This window comes from Aythya ferina, assembly GCF_964211825.1.
Source record: "Aythya ferina genome assembly, chromosome: 19".
Lineage (NCBI taxonomy): Eukaryota > Metazoa > Chordata > Aves > Anseriformes > Anatidae > Aythya > Aythya ferina.
The window spans coordinates 5,785,945-5,812,092 of NC_140309.1; the positions used below are offsets into that span (position 1 = coordinate 5,785,945).

The following is a 26,148-nucleotide window of genomic DNA, read 5'->3' on the forward strand; positions in this document are numbered from 1 at the left end:
AAGTCCCTCTAAATTCCTCCCAGCGAGCAGTATCCATGTTCAATCTCACACAAACCACAAAGTCAGTACCTCATTTCAGAACTCATTTCGGATTTCAAACAAAATAACTCTCACAGAAATGGAAAACAGATCACAGTCCCCACCCAAATGCATTTGAACTCTAGTAAATTCATTGCCCAGCTCACCATAGGAAAGAACAGCAAGAGATAGGCCACGCTTACACTTGGATGGAAGTCCAAAGAATCTGTTTGACTTTGATTTAGCCATGGAGCTATTCAGAAGAGATGCTTTGAATTGTTCCTAATTGCTAGAGCTGGCATCAGCCTTCTCTCACACTGGATTTGAGCTGATTTCATGCATTTAAAGAGGGGCTACTCCTCAGCATATGGCTGAGGAGTAGCTGGAGATGCATTCCTATTTTGAGTAAGGTCCTTACCTCTTCTTGACTGAACCGGTCTGCCTGTGTCATAAGCATTTCTTTGATGCTGTCCAAATAAAAATGAAATAACCTGATTAAAGGGTGATAATGGCACATGACAATTCAGATGGCAAGATCCCTCCTGAAGTCGCATGAAAGAAAATCTGTGTGACTGCATACATTAAAGCTGTTAATCCTTACACGATATTGTAAGAGATTTTCTGTGGGCACCCATCAGTGTCAATGCCTCGCTCTGCCAACTTATTTTGCTTTTGTGACATTTTATAGAGGTTTAAAATTGTTTAAGGTTATTACCCTAATTGTAATACAGCAATTTTGTATGCTTATCTTAACCTAAAATGGTAGGTTTTCTCACTTGCTGTTTAAAGTTTGGATCACTTAGCAAAACCAAAAGAAAGAATATTTTCTGTAAAATCAGAGGATGAAAGGAACAGAGCATGAAATGAGAAAGAGGACTTGAAAGAGAACTCCAACAGCTATTCCAAATCATCATCTGAGGATCCCTTTATTTGCATGTAGTCATTCCCAGAGGAGACTGTGAAACTGTGTGAGACCTGTTGTATTTCATGGTACAACATCTTGATCTGGAGTTACAGAACTGTAACAAGGAGCTTATCCCACACACAATCTGCATCTTATGCAATTACATCAAAGAGAATATTTTTGGGACAGATCCTCAGCTGATTTTACACTCTGTTTTCAAACCCATTGTGGGAAGTCAGTTGAGCGTGTAATTTTTTTTACCTAAGTGTATAGGTGAATAAAAGCCAAGAAGAACAATTACTGCTTTCAGTTCAACCCCTTTACATAAAATGTCTTTACATTTCACCCCGTTACTCACATACTGAGGGCAGTGTATGTACAATCTGTGAAAACATCCACCATTATCAACTCACTGATATCACACAATCATCCCTTCCACTTGCACTGATAATAAATAGGAGAATTCCTATATTAATTCAAAAGATTTTGCATTCACATTGCAAAGGCACAGTTGTTTGTTGTTGTTGTTATTATCAAAGGTATTTACCAAGGCTTTTTCCAGATCAGTAAAACAGATTATAGATCAGTGATGACAAATGAACAGCCTGATGTACAAAAACAAAAGCTGAAATAAGTACAGAAATCTGTTTTAGTTTGTAGATTGGAAAAAAAGGCCGCTTTTTTTTTTTTTTTTTTTTGAAGAATTGGTGTGGGGAGAGTACAATAGCTCTTCTGAAGACAGCCCTGTTTTTTAAAGTGAATATTTAAAGATAACTACTTATAATAGAAATCATGCCTGCACAGGAACACTTTCATACAAGTAAAATTCACCTACTGTGGATGCAGATGTTCAGGCAAAATAGTAATGCTTCCCTTCCTGCTCCCATCCAGCATGCATCTTGAGTGAAACAAGTCACACAGATAAAAGTGTAATTTTGATGGCAAAGCTACAACTGTACTTCCTCATATCTCTAACACACATATTTTTTTCCAGTAAAAAGCTACAACAAAGACATTTGCGTAAGAGGCATATACACTTCTGAATCTCTTTTTCATTGATGTGAAGTACTCACTTGGAAGGACACAAAGGGAAAACTGAAAAAGGAAGTTTATGGGTAATGAATAAGGACCTTACCCACAAGGACAAGCATGGAAATATGCAGGCAAGTTTGGGGAAATACTCTGAACTCACAGACAGGGCTTAAGCTCTTGTATATGTTTTCCTTGCAGTACTTTCCCATGCTCTTTACTTAACAGAGCCTTTCTTCACCTCTTTCTCTCATATTGCCATTTCTGTCTTATTAGTCTGGTCATTTGTTATGTGAATGCACTTTTTGAAGGGGAATTCTCAGATGCTCTCTGGTTGGGGGAGTAGAGAGATCATTCTCATCAGCATAAATTGATTATTGGATGTATGTGCACTGGGGCAAACATCATTAGCAAATGTAAATAGGAAGTGTGATACAGGAAGGAGCTCAGTGAATACAAGGAAGCACTTACAGCAATTTTGTCAGAAGTCACAAATAAGCTTCATCAGAAACAGGACTGAATTAAAAAGAGATCTGGGCGCGATGTGTCCTCTACTCACATGCTTAAAGTATTTAGGGGAAAAGAAAAGATCAAATATCTAATTATAATCTTCTGATGCATATCCCAGTAGGCTCTGGCACACTCACAAGGAAGAAGGACTGAGTTAAGGATCTGTGCACATTTTCCATTATTTATTTTATAGGGAAATGAACACTTGCAATTTCCAAAGCTAGAGATTATGTGTTTTTTTCTTTCTTTCTTCATGTATCTTGTTTTCTTTTTTAAAGACTATTTGTTTCTCAAACAACAACAACAACAACAACAAAGTCTTCTGGGCAAAAAAGAATATCATTTGCCTTGATGTGGGTGTTTAAATGTTATCTCTTGTCCTGCCTGACTTCAGTTCCTACTACAGAAACAAATATTTTGTTGTCTCTTTGTATTTTCAAAACATTTTTTAATTTATCTGTAAAATCTCTGGGACACTTTGTTATTCCCCTGGGATTTCCCTTCATACATTGTTTTCTCAGAAAATAAAAAATAAAACAAAACAAAACAAAACAAAACACAGGTGAGTTACAATAAGCAGTTCTCTACAGCTATGATGAGAAACATCATTAGCTCTGTCAAACTAATCTCTAAAAGTCCAGAATGCATTTAAGCTCTCTGGGTCCATTTTCCTCTGGTACAAATCTGTAAAGTTTTGTTGGCATCAGCATTAGACACAGTTGATGTTGGCCTGACTCACTTTGTCCAATGAATGGCATTTAGGACTGAATCATCTAACCTTTCCAAAAGCTATGCCAGTTTACACCAGCTGAGAATCTGACCTAAAGCATTTTCTCTTTTTGACATCATGCTATAGGAAGAAGTTTATGTGTGGTATAATGATGCAGACAAACAAAGTCTGTCATTGAACTTGGAATTAAGTTATAAACTCCTGGAGCTTCTGGAAAGGTTAGAAGACTCCATCACAGCTACCATCAGATGGACTAAGTGAGTCATTTCCAGACTAGAGGTGAAAACACGCAGAGGGAAGAGACATAAAAATCCCCAGAAGGATGTTAACTCCATGAACATAAAAAGAAGTTCTGATTAAAAGGTCAACATGGCTGGTTTTGGAGAGGAACATTCCAGGACTTTTTAATATGGAGAAATATTATTTATTAACATTAACTGTCATATTGAAAGGGCTGCATGAGCCAACATAAAAATTATTTCAAAACCTTCAAATGCCTAAATTTTGGAAGCATATGAATAGAAGTTAAACCTCAAAGACATTCACGGAATTGATTTAATGGTTTGTTCTGTAATGATCAACATTACCCTCGGGTCTAATAAGTAAACATTATGCTCTGTTGTGGTGATGAACTAAAACAATTGTCTAATGTTAGCAGTGCAGTGGGGGTGGGAACAAGGTTGACCTTTTCCATCAAGGAAAAAAAAAATGTATTTCTCTCTCATCTTTATTTTGGAGTGTGATACTGCATTCCTAATTTGCCCCAAACTCCAACTGGCTTCCAGCTTCCAAGGAATGTAGAACTGGACATAGGGTGGCAAGCTGGCAGATTTTGTATGCAGTGCATTGTTACAGATAGTGGTGGGAAATACAACATTTCATGGGTTTTGTATCATCAGAAGGTTGTATTTCATGGTTGTGATTTCACTACTGTGTGATCTGGCCTATTAGGCAACAGGCTAAACTTTATTCTGATAATGTTTGAGTCACTTTTGATGTATTATCCTGAGTGTTCTTCCCAAGCTGTTTGGACAGTGTTAACCCCAAAGAAAGCAGAAAAAATGTTAATTCTCTATTCCTCCCACTTGCTTGCTACATCCACTAGTTGCATCTCGATTTAATTAATTTGGAAGTTCTTTAGTAAACTTGGCTTTTTTTTTTTTTTTTTTTTTTGGGGGGGGGGGGAGCATATTGCTTACCATAATAGGACTGTCATACCCACTGGGAATTAAGTGCCACTGCCACAGAAAAGCAAATTGGTAATGGAAAAATATATTGTATGTGACTTTCCTATTTTTAACTACCTTCACGAGACATTAGTAATTGCAGATACTGTCCTGGAAAACTCCATGTCAGAGGTTTGGGTAACAGGCTTAGTATTCCTTTACCTTATCACAACATTAGCAGAATTTCTTGACGCAAATACAGTTTTGTAATTCATGGTTCCCTAATAAGCTTGCTATGTGTACTATCCTTTAGAAAACTTACCTGAACTGGCTGCTACATTAATAGTACAGACCCCAAATTCACCGAGGAATTTCATTATATGCATAAATCTAGGCACATAAAGCATTTCACTGGAGCCATAGGTCAGACCTCCTCATCCACTGCCTTGATTTGGTATCATTTATCTCATTTACCTGAAGGCCTGCTTACACCATTTGGACAGTATAATAAGGATTTACATTTGTGCAATTAGCTCTTAAAGTCTTTTTACCCTGCTCTGTTGGTGTAACAAGTTATGAATACAAATTAGGTCCTCCCTCCTTATTTAAAGAATAGCTATATTGATAATAATTGTGATATTATTAATAGCATTATTTGCTTTCGCTCCCACCATATCTAGTAGAAATTTACAGCAAATTGTTGTCTAGATGCAGAATGCTCAAACAGTAAACATGTAACAAGGAAAATGTTCTTACTAAAACCATGTCCCCGAGTTAATTAAATTGATCGCTTTTTTTTTTTTTTTAAGGGAATAGCTTTCCCATTTTATTCAAGCTCTCTGAGAGCTAGGCACCAGACATTCATTTTAATTTTACATATGGAGTTAATCTACAAAGAGTCATGTGTTGATTTATATCCAGATCTTCAAAAAAGGCTATCTAATGGCCTACATGTGATTATATTTCCGTTGCCTCTTGCAATGTCTGAAGACAATAACATCTCTTTTTGGTATACAAATACAATCATACAATGGTCTAGTCTTTTAACTCTGGCTTACAAAGCCTGCCAGTTTCTCTGTCTCTTAAAATCCTATGAAAAATACAGCTTTTAAGGAGTTCATTAAACTTGTACAATTACAACTACTACTACTACTATTATTATTATTATTATTATATGATTATTATTATTATAAAAGAATTTTAGGTAAACTTACTAGTCTGCCTTTATGTGGCCTTTTCCTTCTGGGTCGAAAATCTTAAAAGCATTCAGAATGGTTTCTTCTGGGTCCGTGCCTAAAATTAATGAAATATAATTTAGAAGCCAGGGTGTATTTCTGTAGCTGCCGAATACTTGCTATGTAATTGCATTCACTGAAAAACAGAGCAAAATGGAGAATTCTGCAGTTGGAGGTTTGAAGACAAAGGTTCCTTAAGTCGGCAACATTTGTCATGTCAGATAAACAATAGAGGTGAATAGTTCAATGCTCAGAAGCTTAAAAATAATAACTCATATCTATTCTATGTCTGCAGGAGAGAAAACTTCCAGGAACTGGTCTCCAATATCAGTACCCAGAGGATTAGTGGCTTTCAGAAATGAAAATATAACAAACTGTTTCCCTCACTGGCTTCCTCTAATCTTGTACTGTACGTTCCTTGTAAAAACACTTTTTGATGTTACTTGTTCTTCACTATATAGAGAAGAGGTTATTTCCCTCACTAAAGGAAACAGAGCTCGTCATAAAAATCTGAATGTCAATGGTACGCAGTGGAAACAGGATGATCAATGCAAAATGGTGATTTGCTCTTATATTCTGTAGCACGCTCCCACTTAAGAAGATCTTTATTAAGTAAGTGTTACTTATAGAAACAGGATGGTTTAAAGCACTAGACTGTTGCTCCAAGAGTTTGCTTCTGCTCTTAGATGGGCCACAAACTTTTGGTCTGACTTTAATTTCTCTGCTCCTCTACTCCCAGCAATAAAATTTTAGTAACAGTCTTATTTTTCTTCCATCCTTTATCTGCCCCATCTATTTAGACTGGGGAAAAAAAATGGGTCAGGGAATAGCTTTCACAGTGCCTTTGGCTGGGATTTTTGACTATTCTGTAGCACTGCAGATTCTGCGTATTCTTAATCACGATCAGTTTCTAGCCACAACGAAAGATACCCTATTTACTCTCTTTTTCACTATTCCTCAGTATTTCAAAACATTATGGTAGCACAATGCAAACCATTATTCATAACTTTAGGAAAACAAATTTACAAGCAGGTATATTGACCCATGAGGTTACTTGGGATGCTGAAGTGTTAAAAGTGTGATTAAAAAAGGTGATTAAACTATTGGAAGAATCCCGTTAGTATTTAAGTTTATATTCCAACATTTGACACAGAGAGAACCTGAAAGAACCCAGGCAAGGTTCTCTGCTCTAACAAGTATATACATTCTTGACACCTCCTTAGTTTTCTTTGTAATCATAAGGATTAGTACTAGTATCCTAGGAGATATAATGGTCAATACACGAAAGACTATATGGCCTCCCTCCTGTTATACACTGGCCGTGTATATTTTTCTGCCAACCTACAAGCAATGTATTCAATCTACAATGAATATATGATCAATACAATGAGGATTGGTATTTAATGACTGTTTTGATAGTCCTTTGAACAGAAACTTCTCCCAGTTCTGAGGAAAGGTCTGCATTTTAAATAGTCACCACTGTGTGGGGGATTTTTTTTTTCTCCTTACTGTGTTTTACATTTTCTACTCTGTCATATCCTTGGACTTTGGCTTTGAAGAGAAGCAATGCAGCAGGCATTCTTTATTGATTAGCTGGTAAATAAAGTGGTTTCTTTGATGTGCGGCATCTCTGTTTTCTGTACAAATTGTATTATTCTGACTCCCTGTAGAAACAGCTCCATGTGGTTGGCATTAACATAAACTGAGTTTTGTTAGCTGTTCATCTGGCATCATAATCTCCATATACAAAGCTAAAGCTCGTCCCAAAAATCCCAGCTTCCCCTTTATGACAGAAATCAATTATAGCACAACAAATTTTACTTAGAAAGCACCTTTCACCAAATTCTCTGAGTGGTACTTAGCTAATAAAGAGTGTTGCAAAATTGCCATATCCACTTCCTCTAGCCTTTTCTCCCTTTCTAATTGCACTACAAAGGCTCTTCATCCCAATTAGTTTTGATTGGGAATGTGCAGTCTTTTGGCTCTGCTTCCTTTGCATGACAAACCCAACCAGAAGGGCATGACAAGCACAGCTGTGATTTTCCCTTCACCAAATGGAAATTTAAAAAAAACTCCTCCTCTGCTAGTAGCCAACTGGAAAGCTGCAGACAACAGGGGCATGCTTTACCATTCACCTTCTTGTGCTGGCACTGGTTTTAGGCCACACAATCGGCAGGGCTGGACTCTTTGCCAGCTTGAGCAATCATAAGAGACAAGAGGAAAGATGGAGATGGAGGCATGCTCTGTGCAACCACAAGCAACACAAATAGACAGGAATGTGCAGCAGGGCACCCCATCAGAAACCCACAGAAACACCCCATCAGAAACAGAAGAGCATGGAGAAGGGCATTACGTACTTTGCCAGATGATATTCAGAATGTAAAGGTGCAGGTACCACTATGATCAAGACAGATCAATGACTGTGTAAAAAAATCTGCTCCTCAGTGTCAGTCTAGAACCTTACCGTCACCTCTTATACTTCCCACACATGCTGTATTCCTTATCAATAGTGAGTTTCTTTGAGGACTAGTTACATCAGTTCTTCCTATTAGACCTCTCTATTTTCTATTCTAAGGGTAGAAAGCCTTTCTTTGAAATTGTGGTTAGCAGTATAAAGCCAGAGGCTGTCCACAATACACTAAATGCTTTTTTTAAGAAGAGGTGATCAGATTTTTCCTTTTCTCTAATTGTTTTTGTGTGTGTGTGTGTGTGTGTTATCTTCATAATTTTTTACCCCAAGAAAAAGTAAAGAGGGAAAAGAGAATAACATAATATTAGTTGTTTTAACAGACTTCTGGAATGTGCTTGGCTAAGGCCAACTACCTTGCTCTGAAGGTCCAGGCTTTCACCTATCTCTAATTCATACAGAAGGATGACTAGAGGGTTCTCTTGGCTTCACACTCCCTATTTTGCAGTTTCCAGCCATATAAATGATATAACTAAATTACTAGCTTCCACACAGAATTTAGTACCTACGATTTCTGAACTCCCTACAGTCATTTATATATATTCCATGGCAATGGGCCAAATTCCTCTGTGTTATCATTCTAAATCCACTGAGATTAAATTAGTCCAATTTATCCATTCATTAGGAGTTATTCAGCAAAATCTTCATTCAACTTAAGCCAATAGCTTAATTACCATTGACCTCAAATGAAACCAACCCTGGGCTACAGGGTTACTACTGTAACAGAAAATGAGGGAAGACCATGCTGCTTCTTCATGGCCGTTAACTGCAAGGATAGTGCAGAGGTCATGTTCACATAATGAGTCAAAGGAGTTCAGAAAGGTTTTCACAGAAATACTGAAGATAGTTTTAAACCAGTTAACACTCGGAATAATACCAGCACAGCATGAGCAACAGACTTCAGCCTAGAACCCGCAGATGGTGAATAACTCTTCTGCACTGAGCTCCAGGCTGCCATGATTTCATTACTTTCTAGACCTCAATTTGCCACTTTCGTGTTAGCTTATGCAAGCTGAAATCACACCTTTGAATTGTCCTCTGGACTGTCTCTCAGCCTTTTCATACTTCATCTCTGTCTGCAAAAATGGAGATCACTCCTTGCCTTTAAGCATTGTTCTGTGGATACATTATTATAATTTGCAAGGTGCTGAGATATTTCAGTGCTGAGGATCTTTGACAGATACCTCTCCAATCCCCCAAAGGTACTTACCTTTCAGCTTTTCCCCAAACATAGTAAGAAAGACAGTGAAGTTAATAGGACCTGGCGCCTCCTTTACCATGTCTTCTAGCTCTTCATTCTTGACATTCAGACGACCTGCAGCAGAGATCATTTTTCATAATAAATCACAAATTGTGTTTCAAAAAATTATTCCCATTCATCTCCTCCCACTGGGGAGCTCAGGGCTCTGTGCAACTTTGCTAATAACATGGTAGAACACAACTCCAGAGTACTCCAATGTATTCTGACTTGGAATACAGAGTTGGCTCTAAGATCAAAGGGTGACTGAAGGAGTAAGAGGGATAAATGATACAGACCTGGCCAGCAGCAGACCAAAGAAGGGGCCACTTCCAAATAAATTGTTTTGCTGTTTGTTTTTGTTTTTGTTTTTATTACCTCAGGTGAAATACAGACCCCATTGTTATTAATATAGCAGAGTTCCAAGTGACTGAAGTGGATCCAAGGTCTCAGACTTTGCCCTCCCATATATTGAGATGCCTTTGTGCGTAGAGGGCAGATGGATGAGCTGGGTAGTCCTATCCCCTCCCCATCCTTGTGCTGGACTACTGATGAGAATTTAGAACCTGGCATCTCTACTCAAATTGAGTGGTAATTTGCTGTGACTGTACTTTATAGGCATTGAAGGGCTTCACTGAACATGAAGGATAGCAGAACTTGGCCTTAAGAAATAAATATTTCAGGGTAACAGTAGCTACAGGCCAAAGTTGGCAAACTCCTTTGTCACAATAAAGAGTTCAGGAGCTTCTGCTCTTTGCACCGACTCTGCTGCAGTCTGATTCCACCCCAGGGAGCACTAGAGATTCTTATCAAACTCTTTTTAATAAGATCCAGATGGCAAAAGCCCAAATGCCTACATCACTGTTCAAACCTCAAATGTTGCAACATGGATAGAGCTTCAGGTTTGGGCTCCGGAGCATTTTGATTTTTCTTTTTCTTGGGACAATTTTTTTTCAATCTGCTTGATGTTGTCACGATTATAAGGCACATGAAATGGACAATACCTAATCTCATGACATGCGCATTCCACCCCACATCAATGCACAACAGCACAGAACCTCACATGAAGTCTTCCTACTTTTTGTGTGGGCAGAGGGGCAGCTAGTCCATGACAAGAACGTTAATTGGTAGATATTGCATGGCTCCTAGACAATAAAGGTGCAGCTTGTGAAGCGTGGATTCAGAGGCTAATCAGAAATGCCTGGCATGGACCCCTACTTGGGTGGGCTTTTTATGAAATAGTTGCAGGGGAGGGATCAGTGCCTTTGGACAGCTGCCAGCTGCATAGCTCTGTAGCACCCGCCAGTGGGTCCCAGAGAGACCTTCATTCAGCATCTGAACAAGGCTGCTCAGGAGACTTCCCAGCTGGACCTATGTAGTCAAGATAGCGACTACCATAAAGGAGGAGGAACAAACTGAACAGGTTTCCTTTTGCCTTCTATGTATCTCATTACTTCCCTCACTGTAATTCTAACACAATTTTTCGTTATATGCTTGAAATGTAAACTGCATTTCTTTGAGGTATTTCATTATCACTACCAGCTTACCTAGGGCAGCAAATGTGTCTCTCAAGTCTGCTTTGTCAATAAAGCCGTCCCTGTTCTGATCCATGATGGTAAAAGCCTGTTGAAAGAAAAGGGGCAACATATTGCCATTGTCACATTGCACTGCAGAGTGCTACAATCACACATACCAATACAGAGGGGTGTTATATTCATGCTGTAAAGAATATTTTACTTCCTTTGATTCTTCCATAACATGCCACATCATTGCACTTTCCTCACTTTCAACACTGTATTTTGTATTTTATACTTTATTTTGGCAAGTCACTTAATTAAACCCACCCAAACTTCTTACTAAATTAATGCTCGGTGCAGCATGTAGCTGGGCTGAAGCCAGTGCTGGCAGCTCTGCTCCAGCCATTCAGGCCTTAACCCATAAAAGCTTGAATTAGGGAGGTTTTAGTCCTTTCCCATATCTCATTCCTTTGTGCAGCCATCATATTTTGTAAAACATTTAATTACTGTAGGTATCTCTCTGCTATTGAGCAAAATTCAATTTCTTCTGGGCCTTAGAATGATCCTTCATACAGAGATAGCTCAATTTTCCGAAGCACAGAGAAATGTATGTTTCCTAGTATTATTTATTCAAAGTTTGTTTCCCTTTTCAATAAATGGTATCCTTCAGATGCGTTGACCTTAAGTACTTCTTGTTAGGCAAAATTTAACTTCTTACAGAAAAAAATCATGAACATTTGTTATCCAGCCAGCTAACTGCCTAGCTGCCCATCTATTTACCTATTTTCATGCCTGTCTATTTGCTGCTATCACACTTTCAATGTTTCATTGATTTTGAAAGATTTTAATGACCTAAAATTCCCCTGCATGTACTCTGGGGAGTATTAGTAGGACCAGGCACATCTCTGAAGCTGGTTATCTGTCAGACATGCACATCAATAGGAGACTGTGTCTTTACAATGATCAGGAATTGTTTTTATTTCAGGATTATTACAAAAAACAACATTCTCCTTAAAATACAGCTAGTCCACTGCAGTTACAGTAACTTTCAGAGTTTTAAAATCCACTGCTCTACAGGCTGCACTTCTTTCCATGATCACATTATATCAACATATCTTCATTCAGTTTTACCTCCAGTTTCTTACAAAGCCCCACTGCTCACATTCCAGTTTGCCCATGTGATTACTTGCAGCATGCATGTTCATAACCCTTCATTTACCTGCCAAGCCATCACCTAATAAAAAATTAAGCCCAGGTCTTTATAGTTGCTTTCCTTCCTTTTTGGGGGGAGGCTTGCTTTAAACAATGATTAAGCATCCCCACAATTTGGAAGCAAAACAGAATGAAATATGAAGAGCAAAGCAGAGCCCAACAAGCTCACAGAAAGAGAGGAAGAGTTTTAGCTATGTATCTTAATGAAGGAACTTAAAATAACATAATAATGGCAATGCTGATACATTTTCTAGTGAGCTGATTGAAATCTCTAAGTAAAACTGTTCTGATAAAAAACAATTTTTTAGCCAAAATTTATTCCAAGTAGGCAGTCTTTAGACACAACATGGTCTTGGTTTTTATTGGACCACTTCACTGCCTTGTGACTTTGCCATTTTCTGCCTCCATTCTCCCAGAAATGTTCTAAGTATTAGCTTATTTAGAGTAGATAAAACCAGCATTCTGACCAATTCTTTTTAATGGTAGGTCTTCAAACAGTAGTCCTTAAAGAGAATAAAACTGGATGTTCACAGGATGCTGATAAGAGGTGGGAGAAGAGTGCTAATGAACATGTTCCCATTAACTTGGGAAAATGTTAGCGGTTTCAATTAATTTACCTGGGCCACATCTATAATACCGTGTATAGGTTTTTAGTCTCATTCACCACTGAGCTTTACCTATGGGAATCCTCATGAAAAGTAAATTTGAAATTCACATGCACAAAATGAAAGAGTGTATAACATTGGAAATTGCTTTGCAGATGTGAGTTAGTAAAAAATGAGGGGAAAAAAAAGAGTAATTAAAAGAACAAATCAGTGGAAAATGTGATGGCCTCGCAGACGTTCTAAAATGCCCACTCAAGAATAGAGCCTAAACTCATCAAGCAAATTATCTCTCTTCAATTATGCATCAGCTTTTATGCCCATTAGATTGGCCTCATCACAGGTAACTGATCAAAGAATCCAAAATGCATGATAATACCAAATTTTGGGGGAGCCAGAAGATGTTTAATTAGTTAACCTCAACGTGTTGTTTTGGTTTATGGGCATTTATGGAGAAAGTTGGCTGAGGGCTTCTTGGTATTTTTGTTTCTAGTTTGTGGGCAGTATTAGATGGGCACAGAAGAATATTTCTATTACTGTTGTAGAACAATCCACTAATTAATGCCCTGGTTCAGTACAACATCTTCATTCAGGATTACACTCAAGCACACAAGACAATTCTTATTTAAAATAGCACTTAAATTTAACTTTAAAAATGTGCTCAAATGTTTTCCTGAATTAGGGCTAAAGTGGATTAGATAATAATTTTCTTTTCTTCCTCTTTTCTTTTTTTTTTTTTTTTTTTTTTTTTTTTTTTTTTTTTTTTAGTGCTCAGGAGTTTCTCAAATAAACCTAGAACTTGAAAAAGGGAGGGACAGAATGAAGGAAAGAAAGACTGAAAAAAAGAATGAAGGAAAGAACAAACACACAAGGAAAATGATATACTAGCCAAAACCACAGAGATGATTCAGAAAACAACTGTGTGTTCTATTAAAGCAGATGGAGAACTGAATAAGGATTACAAACAGAACCTATGTTATTCATTAGCAATGACAGGAGACTATAGAGAACAGCACAACAGTGACCAACCTCTTTGAACTCCTGGATCTGGGTTTGTTCAAACATAGAGAACACATTGGAACCACCTTCTATCTTCTTCTTTGCCTTTTTTGGAGCCTGTGAGACAAATAAAATCAAATATACATTACCTTGTCTGTTAAGCACCCATGAAAACAAATTCCATTTTTAACAGAAGGTAAAATATATGCAGGTAAGTAATACAAGAAGATTGTGTTTTGTGTTTTCTGGTTTGTTTTGTTTTGTTTTAATTGAATCCACAACATATATATATATATATATATATATATATACACAAAAATGGGATAAAATATGCTGCTTTAGTTACAGCTGAATCTCTCACTGAGGGTTTTTGCCATTTCCGTGCTCTTGCCTGGAACCTGACAGCTCGTATAAGCAAGGACTGCTTGTCACTGTGCTGCCATAAAAGAGGTGAGGGACCCAAAGTGTGACTCTGAATAACACAGCTGGGCCACTGCTTGTTCCTTGGGTAAGGCCACCTGTGCAAGCCCATTTGACACAGGACACTACTCCCTCTTCTGCACTGGTTTTGCAGAGCTCCATACTATGGGAGGAGTGATGTAAGCTTGTAGCCTCCCGTGGAGATTTAAGATGAATTCCCAACCTGCTGTTCTGAAGGAATACAAGCAGTTCAAGTAAGTCCCCATATGAACTCCTTCCCAGTTCCCATGTGGGGACGGGCAGCCAGACTCAAAATTAAGCCCTGCATGAAGGCTCACCTCAGGGACTATAAAGGGAAATGATATCGATTCTAACTGACAGAAAAGTTTAGGAGTCTGCTCTGTCTAGACCAACACTGAACAAATTCTTCCTATGTAGGAACGCCTTCTGCACTTGGAGAAGTGATCATTCCTGATCATTGTCTATACTTGCACCAACCTACAATGCTGCACTACATTGCCTTACTAGCCCATACAATTATACTACTCTAGATAGTTATCATCAATAAAAGGTAGGGCTTGCTTTTATCGCTGTTCTATAGACAGGAGACTGAGACACAGAAAGACTGGGGAGCCCTACAACGTTATCAAAGAATCTAATGCTCGCTAAAAATCAGTCAGAACTAGACATCATTATGTATCTTTGAAAAAGGGCCCAACCAGCTTGCCTAAGACAATACAGTTTTTGTTTTGCAGTGAAGAATAAAACCTGTGATTCCTACGGATTACAGAAATGTTTTAACCACAGCATTATCCTTACTTGGGGCAAGATAATGAACTACCCTGCCTTTTGAATTCCCTTCCAGATGGATTATTCTTTTCTTTATCATTCCTACTTTTAAACTTCATCATCATAGTCCCACCTGGTTCTCTTGTCACGGAAAATTAGTCTTACTTAGTTTGGGCTATTCTGCATGAAACAGAAGGGAACTTCTACTGTCTCCTTTCATCAAAATAAAAAAGCCTCTGAAAGTTCAAATTCAATACTGATTTCAAATATCCTGAGGAGCACAGCAGCTCAAGGAAATATTCCCACTTGACTCTGTTTGAAGTATACATTGTCTGATCAATTTAATTTGCCAGGCAGATTTCCTCACTCAGCCATCCTGCTTTAGATCCCAGGTTGAAAATTAGGGCTATGGTAGACATTCACCCACAAGTCCATACTCCAGACCTGTCAATCTTTAATCAGCTAATGCAAAGCAGTAAAATCTGGAATAGGAATGGAAATGGAAATGGGAAAAAAAAAAAAAAAAAGCGTTTGTAGTGAGGATAAAAATAAGGATAGAATGCCACCACAGACATGGGAAGGAAAAAAAAAAAAAAAAAAAAAAAAAAAGTGGATAAGTGGAATATTTAATGAACATAGAAATATTGATTTTGGAATAAACAGATTCCCTCCTCCTCCCACACATGAAATAAGTGTTATTCTGAGCAGCAATGGGCAATCGTCCACATAACGTGAGGTGCCTAGTGGAGGTTTTCAGCACTTCCAGATTGACTGGAAATATTAAGGACAATCCTAAGTATTTACAATGTATTTGTTCCCCGAGGTAAAAAGAAAGCAGATGTTACCCAGTGAAATGTATTGCAAGCTGTCTGGGGGAACTGACCACATGGCACAAGGCTGGCCCCAGCCTTTACAGATGGGGTGGTAAAACCACTTCTCCTGTGGTCATGTAGCTGGTCTTTATGAAGACAAAACATGCTGCACCATTCTCAGGCTCTGCTCTGCTGTGACCAAATACAGCATCCAGCACGACAAACTCCCCGTGACAGCAAGCAACCTGCATCTTTTTAAACTAGCGCCGTGATGAAGGACAGTGGACTGCAGCTCCGGGTTTTGTTAACTTGAAAGGCCAAACGCTGGTAATACGTCCATTATTCCTCAGCTTAGTGGGTTCTCTCTGCTGTAAGGCTTTAAGCAAGTATTGTGGCTGTAAGAAAGGCTCAGACAAACCCAAAAGCTGTGGCTCATTATCTATTAGAAACAGACTGTCAAAAACAAACAAAAAAAAAAAACACCCCAAAACTTTTCTAAATGACTGAAGTCCTATTCAAGGCAAAAGAGATTGAAGATTATTTATCCAGAGGACAATCACCATACCCAGCGAAATTCATCCCAGCACAATATTTGTTCGTTGCTTCTCTCTGGTTAGTCATCTCCAGGGATGATAAAGGAGACCAGTGCCCATGTGGCTTGATCTATCTTTAGTTTTTCTGTTGAAGCTCTGGGCGTGGATCCTATTTATGATCTACTCACTTGTGGAATGGGGCTGAGACCACCAGTACATTTCAGAGGGGCCAACAAACAGCTGTCAAATGGGAATGGCTTTCCATCACTGGTTTCGAGCTAAGTATTTTGGTATCTTGGTTTATCAGTCTTCTACCTTTTTCCATATGCAGTGTTGGGAATGTAATTTATCTGCTCTAAAACCTTGGGAGTTCATAATCACAGAAAGAAACTGCAACTTGGTTTTGAATGACTGGTGAAGGTGCCATGAAGAGGAAGGTTGAGAGAGAAGGAGGTGGTGCAGGCACAGAGAAGAGTGCGTTGCCACTGCTGCTCTGGTGGATCAAACTACAAACAGCTCTAGGAGCATGGAAATAGGACTGTGCTGCTGCCTGACAACTCCAGACACTCCAGAAAATTTTAATGAATAGAACCAGGATTCTGAGCCTGGAGTATCTCTTAAATAATTATATGGCAAAAAGGGCAACACAGAACTGAGCAAACGTGGTTTCTAAACTGTCAAGGATTTAGCAGGTGACCTACAGAGGAGCAAGTGGGTGACTGATGCATGATTGCTGTCTGCCTTGATTTCCCCATTTGTAAAATGCAAAGTGTACTGAGCGGCACTTTGTGATGATAGCTGCTCTATCTTTGCAACATGTGCTTTGAGACTGACATACAAAATGTGCCAGATGAGAAACTGAAGAGCTGAGGGTCCCCTGGGCTCAGATTCCAAGGCCTCAATAGCACAGCAGTGGGAAGAATGTTGCAACAACTGAACAAGCCTATTAATATTCCTGCCTGAGTGTATTAATCATTCCATTGTGAAGAAAACAACACTTCACTTCAGAAGAGAAACCGCAGGCTTGTCGCATATCACTCATTTGTCTTACTAATGTTAGCACTTTCTCAATTAGCCTGGATATTAAAGGGTCTTTTTTTTTTTTTCTAATGTTTAGGGTTTTTTTTAGAAACCTTAAATGAAAAATGGAGCCATACCAAAATTTGGTCCCAAGAAAACTCTGTTTAACCAGACACTGGCTCTGAGTTGAGTTTCCTTCAGTGAGGTTCTTTACATTTCTCCTGTCTGGAGTGCTGGGGAGCTGGGCAGAACAAGGACAGTGCAGTGACATGGGCACACAGAAAAAAGGAGCACACACTGCCTTTGCCTCTGTGGATAGAAGAGTACGGATTCATTTTCTATATGTAGCTGGGAGGCAAGGGTTATGTTCAAGTGCATCAGAGTGAAGAAATCTCTTGATTTCAGGGTAACCTACAAAGAGAAGCTGGCAGAGAATCACTTATGTCTCTATATGGAAAGGAGGAAAGAGCTGAAAATACTTGGTTCTCACTTCAGAACATGAGGCCTTGTTTACCCCGATATATTCACAAAAGGCTGGAGCTGCAGTAAGTTCACAACACCAGAGATACAAGGGAAGAGACACTGAATTACTGCAGAATTTTACCATCGCTACCCCTTGTGACCTCTGAGGAGGTCAGCTCCTTGTTTCGACCACCATGCCCTCAAAAACTCAGAAAATACTCTAAATAACTAAAGATAATATGGTTCATAGTCCAGACAGACAAAGTTAAAACAAACAAACAAACAAAAAAAAACAACAGGCAGAAACATTTCCATGCTCAGCAACTTACTGTGTTATTGTCTTCTTCTCTCTCCCCCCCCCCCCCCAATGTTTTGTTTTGTTTTGTTTTGTTTTGTTTTCCCAAAGAAGACACCAACCCTTTCCACTGGTGGATAAGCAAGACTCTTGAGAGGGAGTTCTTCAGAGAAAACCAGCAGCTCTCTATTAAGAGCCTGATTCTGTTGTCTTGTACCTTTATGGGCTCATTCAGCCCAGGGCAAACTAGACTTAAAATATTAACAGCTTTAAATTGCATTGTTTCTCATTTTATACTTCCTTCCTTGGCAACTACGTCCGTGACTACAGAAAAGACAGACTCATCCATCATCTCGCTCAGATTGCGTCCCCCACTGTGATCCACAGTATGATGTTAACTCCGAGTTACTATTACTTTTTCATCCATCATGCTCTCTCCTTAGTTTTCATCTGCTCTGGAATCTCAGTACTGACATTTCCTGTCTTTGAATTTTGGTTATCATTGAATCCAGCTTCCCAATCAAAAGTTACATCTTAAACCCATCCGAAGGATTTTTGCAGCACTGGACAGGATTGTTGTCATTATTGTCACACCAGTTTGCTCTGCTGCAATAATTCACATTGCATCTGCACCAAATCCCCAGCTATGGCAAAGACACTTTATTATTATTATTATTATTATTATTATTATTATTATTATTATTATTATTATTATTATTACTTTTTTTTTGTATGGTTTAGGTCCTTTTCATGGCAGGTGAGCATCGTATGGGCAGCCCAAGTACATGCCTTTCAGGGAACAGTCTAGAGGAATAAGCAACATAAACTGCTCTAAGGGCACAATTTGCATTTCAAACAGGCAACAGCCTCAGATCATTCAAATAAAAACCCACGTTATCAGAACTGAGAAACACAAGATCTTTTTATTGCCTACTCCGCACTGGCAGACAGAGCCCTCCCTTCTCATCCTCACTCCATTGTGTATGTAGTCCCGGCCTCCCACACACCCACACAGACACACACACCTTTGATCCCTGCTAGATACAAAAATCTGTTGGACTGCATCCTCCCGGCTTCACGCTCCTGCACACTGGAGCATTCTCCTTTGCCCCACATAAAACCCCTTTCCAATCAGTCTCCTTTTTCCCCTTGCATATATACACAGCGAGGACGTGGCGTGTCCCAAAGCTTCTCTGTGAGCAGCAGATAACCTCTCCAGCCGCAGACTGCTCAACCTCTGCGACCCAGAGTTCACCAACCGCTTTCCCCACCCTACCAATTTTTCTTTGGCATACACATATCCTCCTCCTGCGTGTAAACAGATAGTAGTCCCTCCCCACCACGCTCCCCTGCACACAGACGTGCACACACAGGAGCGTGCATGTGCAGATGCGTGCGCACACACTTCAGCAGCTAAACAACAGGCCACATTTCCAGCTAGTGAAATCAGCATTGCTTCGCTGAGGTCAGTGCTTGTTTCAGTACAGGTGGTACGTTCCAGACAGCAGAGCAGGCTGCAAAACACACTTGATCAGAACGCAATCTATTTTTGGGTACTCGGTTCCCTTCGGCATACAGAATTTGCTGCAAGGTGTCACTTGAACTGAATAAACACCAGAATGTTTCAGGAATATGAAAAACCCTTCCCTCTCCCTCCTTTCCCTCCATCAGCGCAGTGCATGTGGAGACATTACAGGCTCGACTTCACTGAAATTCCCTGGAATTAGCAGAGAGCAATAGACAGTTCTCAGAACTCCATTCCATAACACTTGTGTGGTCTGCTCTTGTTAGAAATTATCTCCCTGAACCCTGCCTCTCTCATTCTCATCAGCCCTGTATGTCAGAGCCTAGTAGCACTGGCTGACTTGTAATTATTTTTTACTATGCTGCTTTGTCTGCACTAATCCTTTGAAAGTAGCTTTACTGCACATCTGAAATATTATGATGCTATAAAACCTCTGTAATATTTATAAATCCCTTAAGACATCATAAAGAGAGAAAAAAACCTCCCCACAGAGTTCATCTAGCATAATTACATATACATTTCCCTCTGATTAATAAAAAATGATCACTTCCTTATGTAAAGATATTCTTCAGCTTTCTTTCATTAAGGCTATTTTTTTCTTTCCATGTTAAATCTGTTTCATGTGTCCCTGTATAGTAAGGTACCTCAGAAGATATTTTCCCAAAACAAAAGGCACAATGAAAGGAACCATCACAGAGAATCATCAGTTGAACTGGGAGTGAGGAAACAGCATAGTCTTTCACTGCATTTTGACATCTTCCAACTCCAGCAATTTCACCACAGAATGTCCTGAAATATCTTAAAACATCAAGCAGCACGGTGTGTCGTTTCACTGAACAGGAGGGAAGAGAACTGGTAAATAGTCAAAAAGAAAAAGAAAGGAAGAAAAAGACGGGAAAAAAGACCCAGCACTTGCCCACCCTCACCACAAAGCGGCTGGCATAGACTTTACCAAAGCTGATTAAAAGGAAACCTATAAATCCACAACTGAAGAAGAAGAAACTGTCTACTTCTGAAACGGTGGTAAAGAACATGATGAGTGACTGGCATGGGGAGCGTGCAACCATTTACACTGGGATTGCACAAACTGCACTTGGATCCTAGTTTTGTGTGTGTATTTTAGAAATGACTTTGAACATGGTGTTATCCTGCTCAGAACAGCACTTGGATCACATTTGTCACCTGTTTAAATAGGATCAGGTTTGAACTAAGCTTTGAGAAATCTTTTCATATACAGCTCCTTCTCCAGTGTTCTCCAAAATCAAATACTCTATGGCCTGAAGGAGCCACTGAGCAGCACTACTCTGAGACAACCTGAAAAGGACCTGCAAAAAGAAGAAAAATAAGAGAAAATCACCTTTTTTTTTTTTTTTTTTTTAATATTGTAGTCGTTCGTCTGAATTTGCAAAAGACAAAGATTGAGCCCAGTCTACCTGCTGTCCCTTAGGCAGGAATTTTTTGCTCCTCGGAATCACATCAAATGCACCTTTGGTGCAGAGGTGACTGCTTGAGTCCGAGATAAAAGCCATCAGTGAGCTAAGTAAAGATAAGACAAAGAAATCTCCGCAGTACTTCCTATTTCTCCCCTGTCTCAAGAGCAATACAATTAAAATTATAGAGATATCCCTCTCTCTTACTCCCCATCACACTGTAGCAAACCTTAGCACTAATTAACACCAGCCATGCCAATCACTGCTTGCCCTAGTGAATTAGTCTTGGAAAGAGATGCACAAACTCTACCCTTTAGCAAGTGCCTCTGTGTTCCCTACCTTACTCGTTTGTTAAACATTCGCAGAAAAGTCTTCGGAAGTTCACAGATCACTATTGGATGTACCTTCATTGTGGATGTGGTACTAAGAGTGAGATTTCACGGAGTCCAGTGTGATCATTACTGCTGTGTTAGAATTGCTACGGCCAGAAAGAAATACAGACTGCTAAAATGACAGACATGGAAAGAATAAAACCTACCATGTTGCTGCTGCTCCTTCCGTTCCTTCTCTGCCAACTAGTCAGCCAGCAAACACAATGCCAATTGTCTCTTTATATAGTCTCACCAAGGAACAAAAATATGCCTGCTCCAAGTTTAGACAATAGATGTAAGATTGGAAAAGTGCAGTAATTGGATCCCAATACCATTCCAAGCATCTGTTCCATGCACGGCTTTAGCTTTCACAGAAATAATGCAGCAGATAAGTAGAGTAGGCAGTTGGGATACACTTGTACAGCGCTTACAATAAGCTACAGCTGAAGGGACTTTCCCGTGTACTTCTAAATAATGAGCACAGGGCAAGCACTGAAAAGATCTTAAGTGGACATGGCATCCTGAAAAAGTAGAAAGAAAAATGCACTCCTTGAGAAAATGCAGAAGAAACTAGCAGTAAACCCCAGGCACTAAGATACCCCGTTCCTCCAGAGCATGCTGCACGAATTCAGAGCTCAAGAAAAAATGACTGAGGTTCTGTATAGGTGCGGCTGGAACTGGGAGGCATGCTGGAAAGCACGGCTCTGCAGGTGCCAATAAAGAGAGGCAGATCAAGCCTTTTTTCCCTGGATCTCTCATGCAGTCCAAAAGTTCAGGGTCTAGATCTTAAGCTACTACTGCAAACTGATGGACAGTTGTGGACTTCAAAGCATGAAAAGAAGTTATGTAGCAATGCATATGGAGTTGTGAGCAGGAGAAAACAGAAGGCAGCAGAGGAAACACAAGAGCTGTGTCTCCCAGGGAATGCTCGTGGCCATTAATGCACACGCATTCCATCTGATTCATTAATCCTGTTTGATTTATATTTGATTTCTGGATAACAATGGGCCAGAACACTAACCGGTACAAACTGGTATAATCCCTCAGAAGTGAAATCATATTTCCTAAGGTTTAATATGTGTCTGTGAGAGTATCTAAACAGGACAACTGGTCCATTAGAAACAGCAGCAACACCAGGTATTTCAGGATCTGAAATACATGTCTGCATCAGTCACACTGACCTTGATTCAGGAAAGTTGTTAACCAATTAACTGAACTTTGAGACAGACATCCGTTTAAGTATCTAGCTGAACAAAGACCTTGTTCTTTCCCCAGGTCCAGCCCCTTGCAGTGCAGTCATCTCTAATCTTAGATTTGACTGCATGCTCTTCAGGGCAACGACTGTTTTAGCTGTTGTGAAGTACCTCGAACACCTACAGGGATAACTAAGTAATAAATAAGCATAACACAATTCCTCTGGCTTTAGCAAAATTGTCTTGGATGCAAGTTGGAAGTTAGCCTCGTGTTCGTTGTTCTGACTTCAGTGGCAGTATACCATTACCTCGTGTAATGCAGCATAAAAATAAACCCCGTGGTCCACTTGCCTGCAACTGCCCAATTGATAGTTATGTCTGTATTTTAGATTGAGTTTGCTAATCGGAAAAACTAAGAGGGAATTTTGGGGAAAATCTTAGGGAATTTGATGGGTTTTGTGTGGGCAGGAAAAGACCCACCATGTTCACTTGTTTAGGTGCTGATCCGGGCTTGTACTTAACTTTAAGGAAGAAATAGACCTGCTGAAATCAATCTAATAGCTCACGTACTTACATTTTATAATATGGTTTCATCTTCTGCAGGATCAGTGCTGTAATTCTAACAAGACAGCCAAATGAGCAGCAGCTTTGTCATTGAGTTCACTGGGCCCAGGACTCCATCCTGTGAATTTTGTGTCCTTTTTTGGAAGAACACTTGTCTTTTCATCCATCCATTTCATGAGTTTGTTCTAACAGCTCTGTTAACAGATGCTTTGTACTGTTTCCTTGGGAGTTTTGCTTTCTCTTATCTAGTATATCATCAATCATCATTATTGTCATCAATTTTCTCCTTAGTTTCTAGCTTGATCTGCAGGCATTTTCCAATAGTGCATGTATTTTCTACATTGATCTTTGTCTTTTCACAGAATTTCTATATTAAACGAATTCTTCCAAGCTGTTTTTAAATGACATGACATGTTAGGATAAAACCCACACAATACTGTGTATTTGTGATGCACGTGTACTGAGAGACCAGAACCCTCTCTGCTTAGTCTATAAAACAAATCCACAGAGGAATTAAGGGAGACATACATCTTGGCTTTAAAGGTCTGCTTGCTTCTGCAACTGCCTCCAAATTATAGAAAGGCTCCAGACTGGAAAGGGGAGGGAGAGAAGGGGGGAATAACATAAGGACTGAAAAAGAAAGGCTTGAGTTTAATTGCCCTAAAAATTTCAATCATTCAATCTGGTAATTAGAGAGCTGGCTGATTCAGAAGGCAATTTCATCTGAAAAAAAAAAAAAAGGAAAAAAAAAAAAAAAAGAATCCAACAAGATAATTGATGCTAAGTGAATATTTTACCTGAAATATTAAATACCAAACTTAAGTCTGCCTCCAGGGCCCTTTCTGCTACCCCTTTTTGATCTGTCTTTCTACTTCTTTGTATTTTCCTCTCACATGACTCAACAGAACAGGACACTCCTTTAGAAAATCAGATTGTCACAGGGACAGGTTTATTTGAACTCTGTGTGCTGTGAAGGAGACAACATAATGATTTATTAGTAAAGAAAATAATAATAGGAAGTCTCCTGAGACCCAGCCTGGCTGCAGATCTCAGTGAGATTTTACAGTGTTGAGTCCCTGTGTCTCTCTGGCCGTAAGCAAGGTTCGATGTCCTACCAAGGGCAACAGCTTTCTTTACAAATTTAACAAGGAAAGGCTAACAGCTTTCTTTGTGATCTTAATGATACTTGCCAGAATGTTTCATGTTTAATTCTGGAGTCTCTGATGTTGCAGAATGATACTTAAAGGTAGATCTCTGCGCTCATGCAGAGCACTGTGGATGTCAGTGTCACAGGGGTCTGATTGCACAGATCTCTTCGCAGGATGGAGAGCAGAGCTGGTTTATTGCACACTGATCAGAAGAAATAATTGCGAATCCTCTAATATTTAATAGCCTAATGAACAAGGACAGCATCCCATACACATCCTAAAGAACTGCTACGGGCCTGGAAATTAAGTAATATTAATTTATACTACATTTATAGATGGAGAAATAAAAGAGAAAATGCATGTGACTCACATTGGATTCTGATATCATGTGCTGTTCTAACTGCTCATCTGTGAGCCTTCTTCACAAAAACAGACAAACAAACAAATAAAAACAACCTCTACACTCTCCCCCTGTCAGCAATATTAATTTTTAACCTTAAAAAAACTTTAAAAATCAGATTCCACATTTATTACTGCTCAGGAAGACCCCATCAAATATATTCAGGTGCCTCTGTCACTTATATCTTTAAAATTGCTCATGAAAATGTTTCTGCTCCTTATATCATTCACTTCTTAAAAAGACACAGAGGGCAGGACGTAGAGACAATCTTTGCAGTGAGATGGGAAGCCAGGTAGAATACCGCCTCTTCTCCCAAATCAGTGAGGTGAGAAAAAAGCCACTAATTCTGGATGTTATAGAGGAAATGTGTAAATTAATAGCTTACACATTTAGCTATTGTAGACTGAGTTTTGAGATCATCTCCACACCACAGCATTTCACTTCTCATGCTGCACACAGAGAGTTTTATTTCCTGTCTTTGAATGGCATGCCTTCCAAAGAAAACACGTGACAGCTATTCATATTTGAGAACCCAGCTAGTCTTATTTGGGAACTGAAACCTCCCATTGGCTGCCAATACACAGGGACGATTCCCAACCATTTAGAAGACATGTATCTCAGCCTTCATGCCAAAGGACACCCCTTCCCATGCATTGACCATCTCTCCATCTGATACCTAATTTGCTGCTGAGGCTAAAGGTAAGGCCAGGACTTGTGTAAAGAAAGGATTCATTTGAGCCCCATCTTGACACTGTGCTCTGGCAAAATGTGTCTTGAGGGATTGCCAGCTACTACTGCTCTCTGCCCATGTCATCTGTTTGCTCTCTGCTACGTATTCCTAACATCCTCTAAGTCACAGATGTTCATTTATTCTGCAGGTGGAGAACAGATATGCTCAGTGATTTATCCAAATGTAAATAGGAATTAACAGCAAACCAGCAAGCTGAAGCATTGCCTCACCAGTTGTGGCAAGCATGCCAACCCTGGATCAGGAGTGCAGACCAAATGCCTCTCAAGTAGGCACTGGTGCAAGCACACCAGCTTCTTCCAGATAATCCACCAGCAAGAACTACCAAGCTGAGGTAGCTTGGTTCTTTTTCTTTATTACCTTAAATTAATGAGGAGCTCCCCTTCCTTTTAGAGCCAGGATGGTTCCCTTTTCTTTTGTCCCTACAGAAGTTCTCGTAGCAGCTGATTAAACTCCTGATACAGAGGACAGGTTACACAGTGCTGCCCAGAAAGTCCATTGACTAAGCTTTGTCTGATTTCTGTATTTCAGAGCCTGGCAACACTGCGAGTCTCAGAAAAGCTAGTCATATGTTCAAGGTATATACAGCTCCTACAGCTCAGGTACAGAACAGGAAGAGCTATTACAGATACCTCTGCAGAATTTTAAATAAACCAAACAGTGCAAGTGCCACTGAAAATCATCTCTCTCTGTTGAGCAGACACGCGGCCCTATTTGGAAACAGCCAGGGCTGCTGTATCTGTTAACTGAGTTCTGTGCATTTGTTCAGGACACTGAATCCAACCCTCCTTCTCTCCTCTGACTCCCCCCTC

At 39.5% G+C, this 26,148-nt stretch overlaps 1 protein-coding gene across 4 annotated transcripts in view; it reads right to left on the minus strand.

Annotated features, from left to right (window-relative positions):
• Positions 1 to 26,148, minus strand: part of MYL10 (myosin light chain 10) — a 94,911-nt gene that overhangs the window by 624 nt on the left and 68,139 nt on the right. For 3 of the 4 annotated variants that reach the window (XM_084492964.1, XM_084492965.1, XM_084492962.1), the window contains 5 exons: positions 13,657 to 13,743; positions 10,844 to 10,919; positions 9,270 to 9,374; positions 5,572 to 5,650; positions 437 to 485 (listed from right to left, as the gene is read on the minus strand). In XM_084492964.1, the coding sequence (XP_084349090.1) occupies positions 437 to 485; positions 5,572 to 5,650; positions 9,270 to 9,374; positions 10,844 to 10,919; positions 13,657 to 13,692 (345 nt within the window). In that variant the 5' untranslated portion in view covers positions 13,693 to 13,743. Of the gene's footprint in view, positions 1 to 436; positions 486 to 5,571; positions 5,651 to 9,269; positions 9,375 to 10,843; positions 10,920 to 13,656; positions 13,744 to 21,450; positions 21,936 to 26,148 lie in introns of those variants that run through there. The other variant, XM_084492963.1, reaches the window with a different exon arrangement.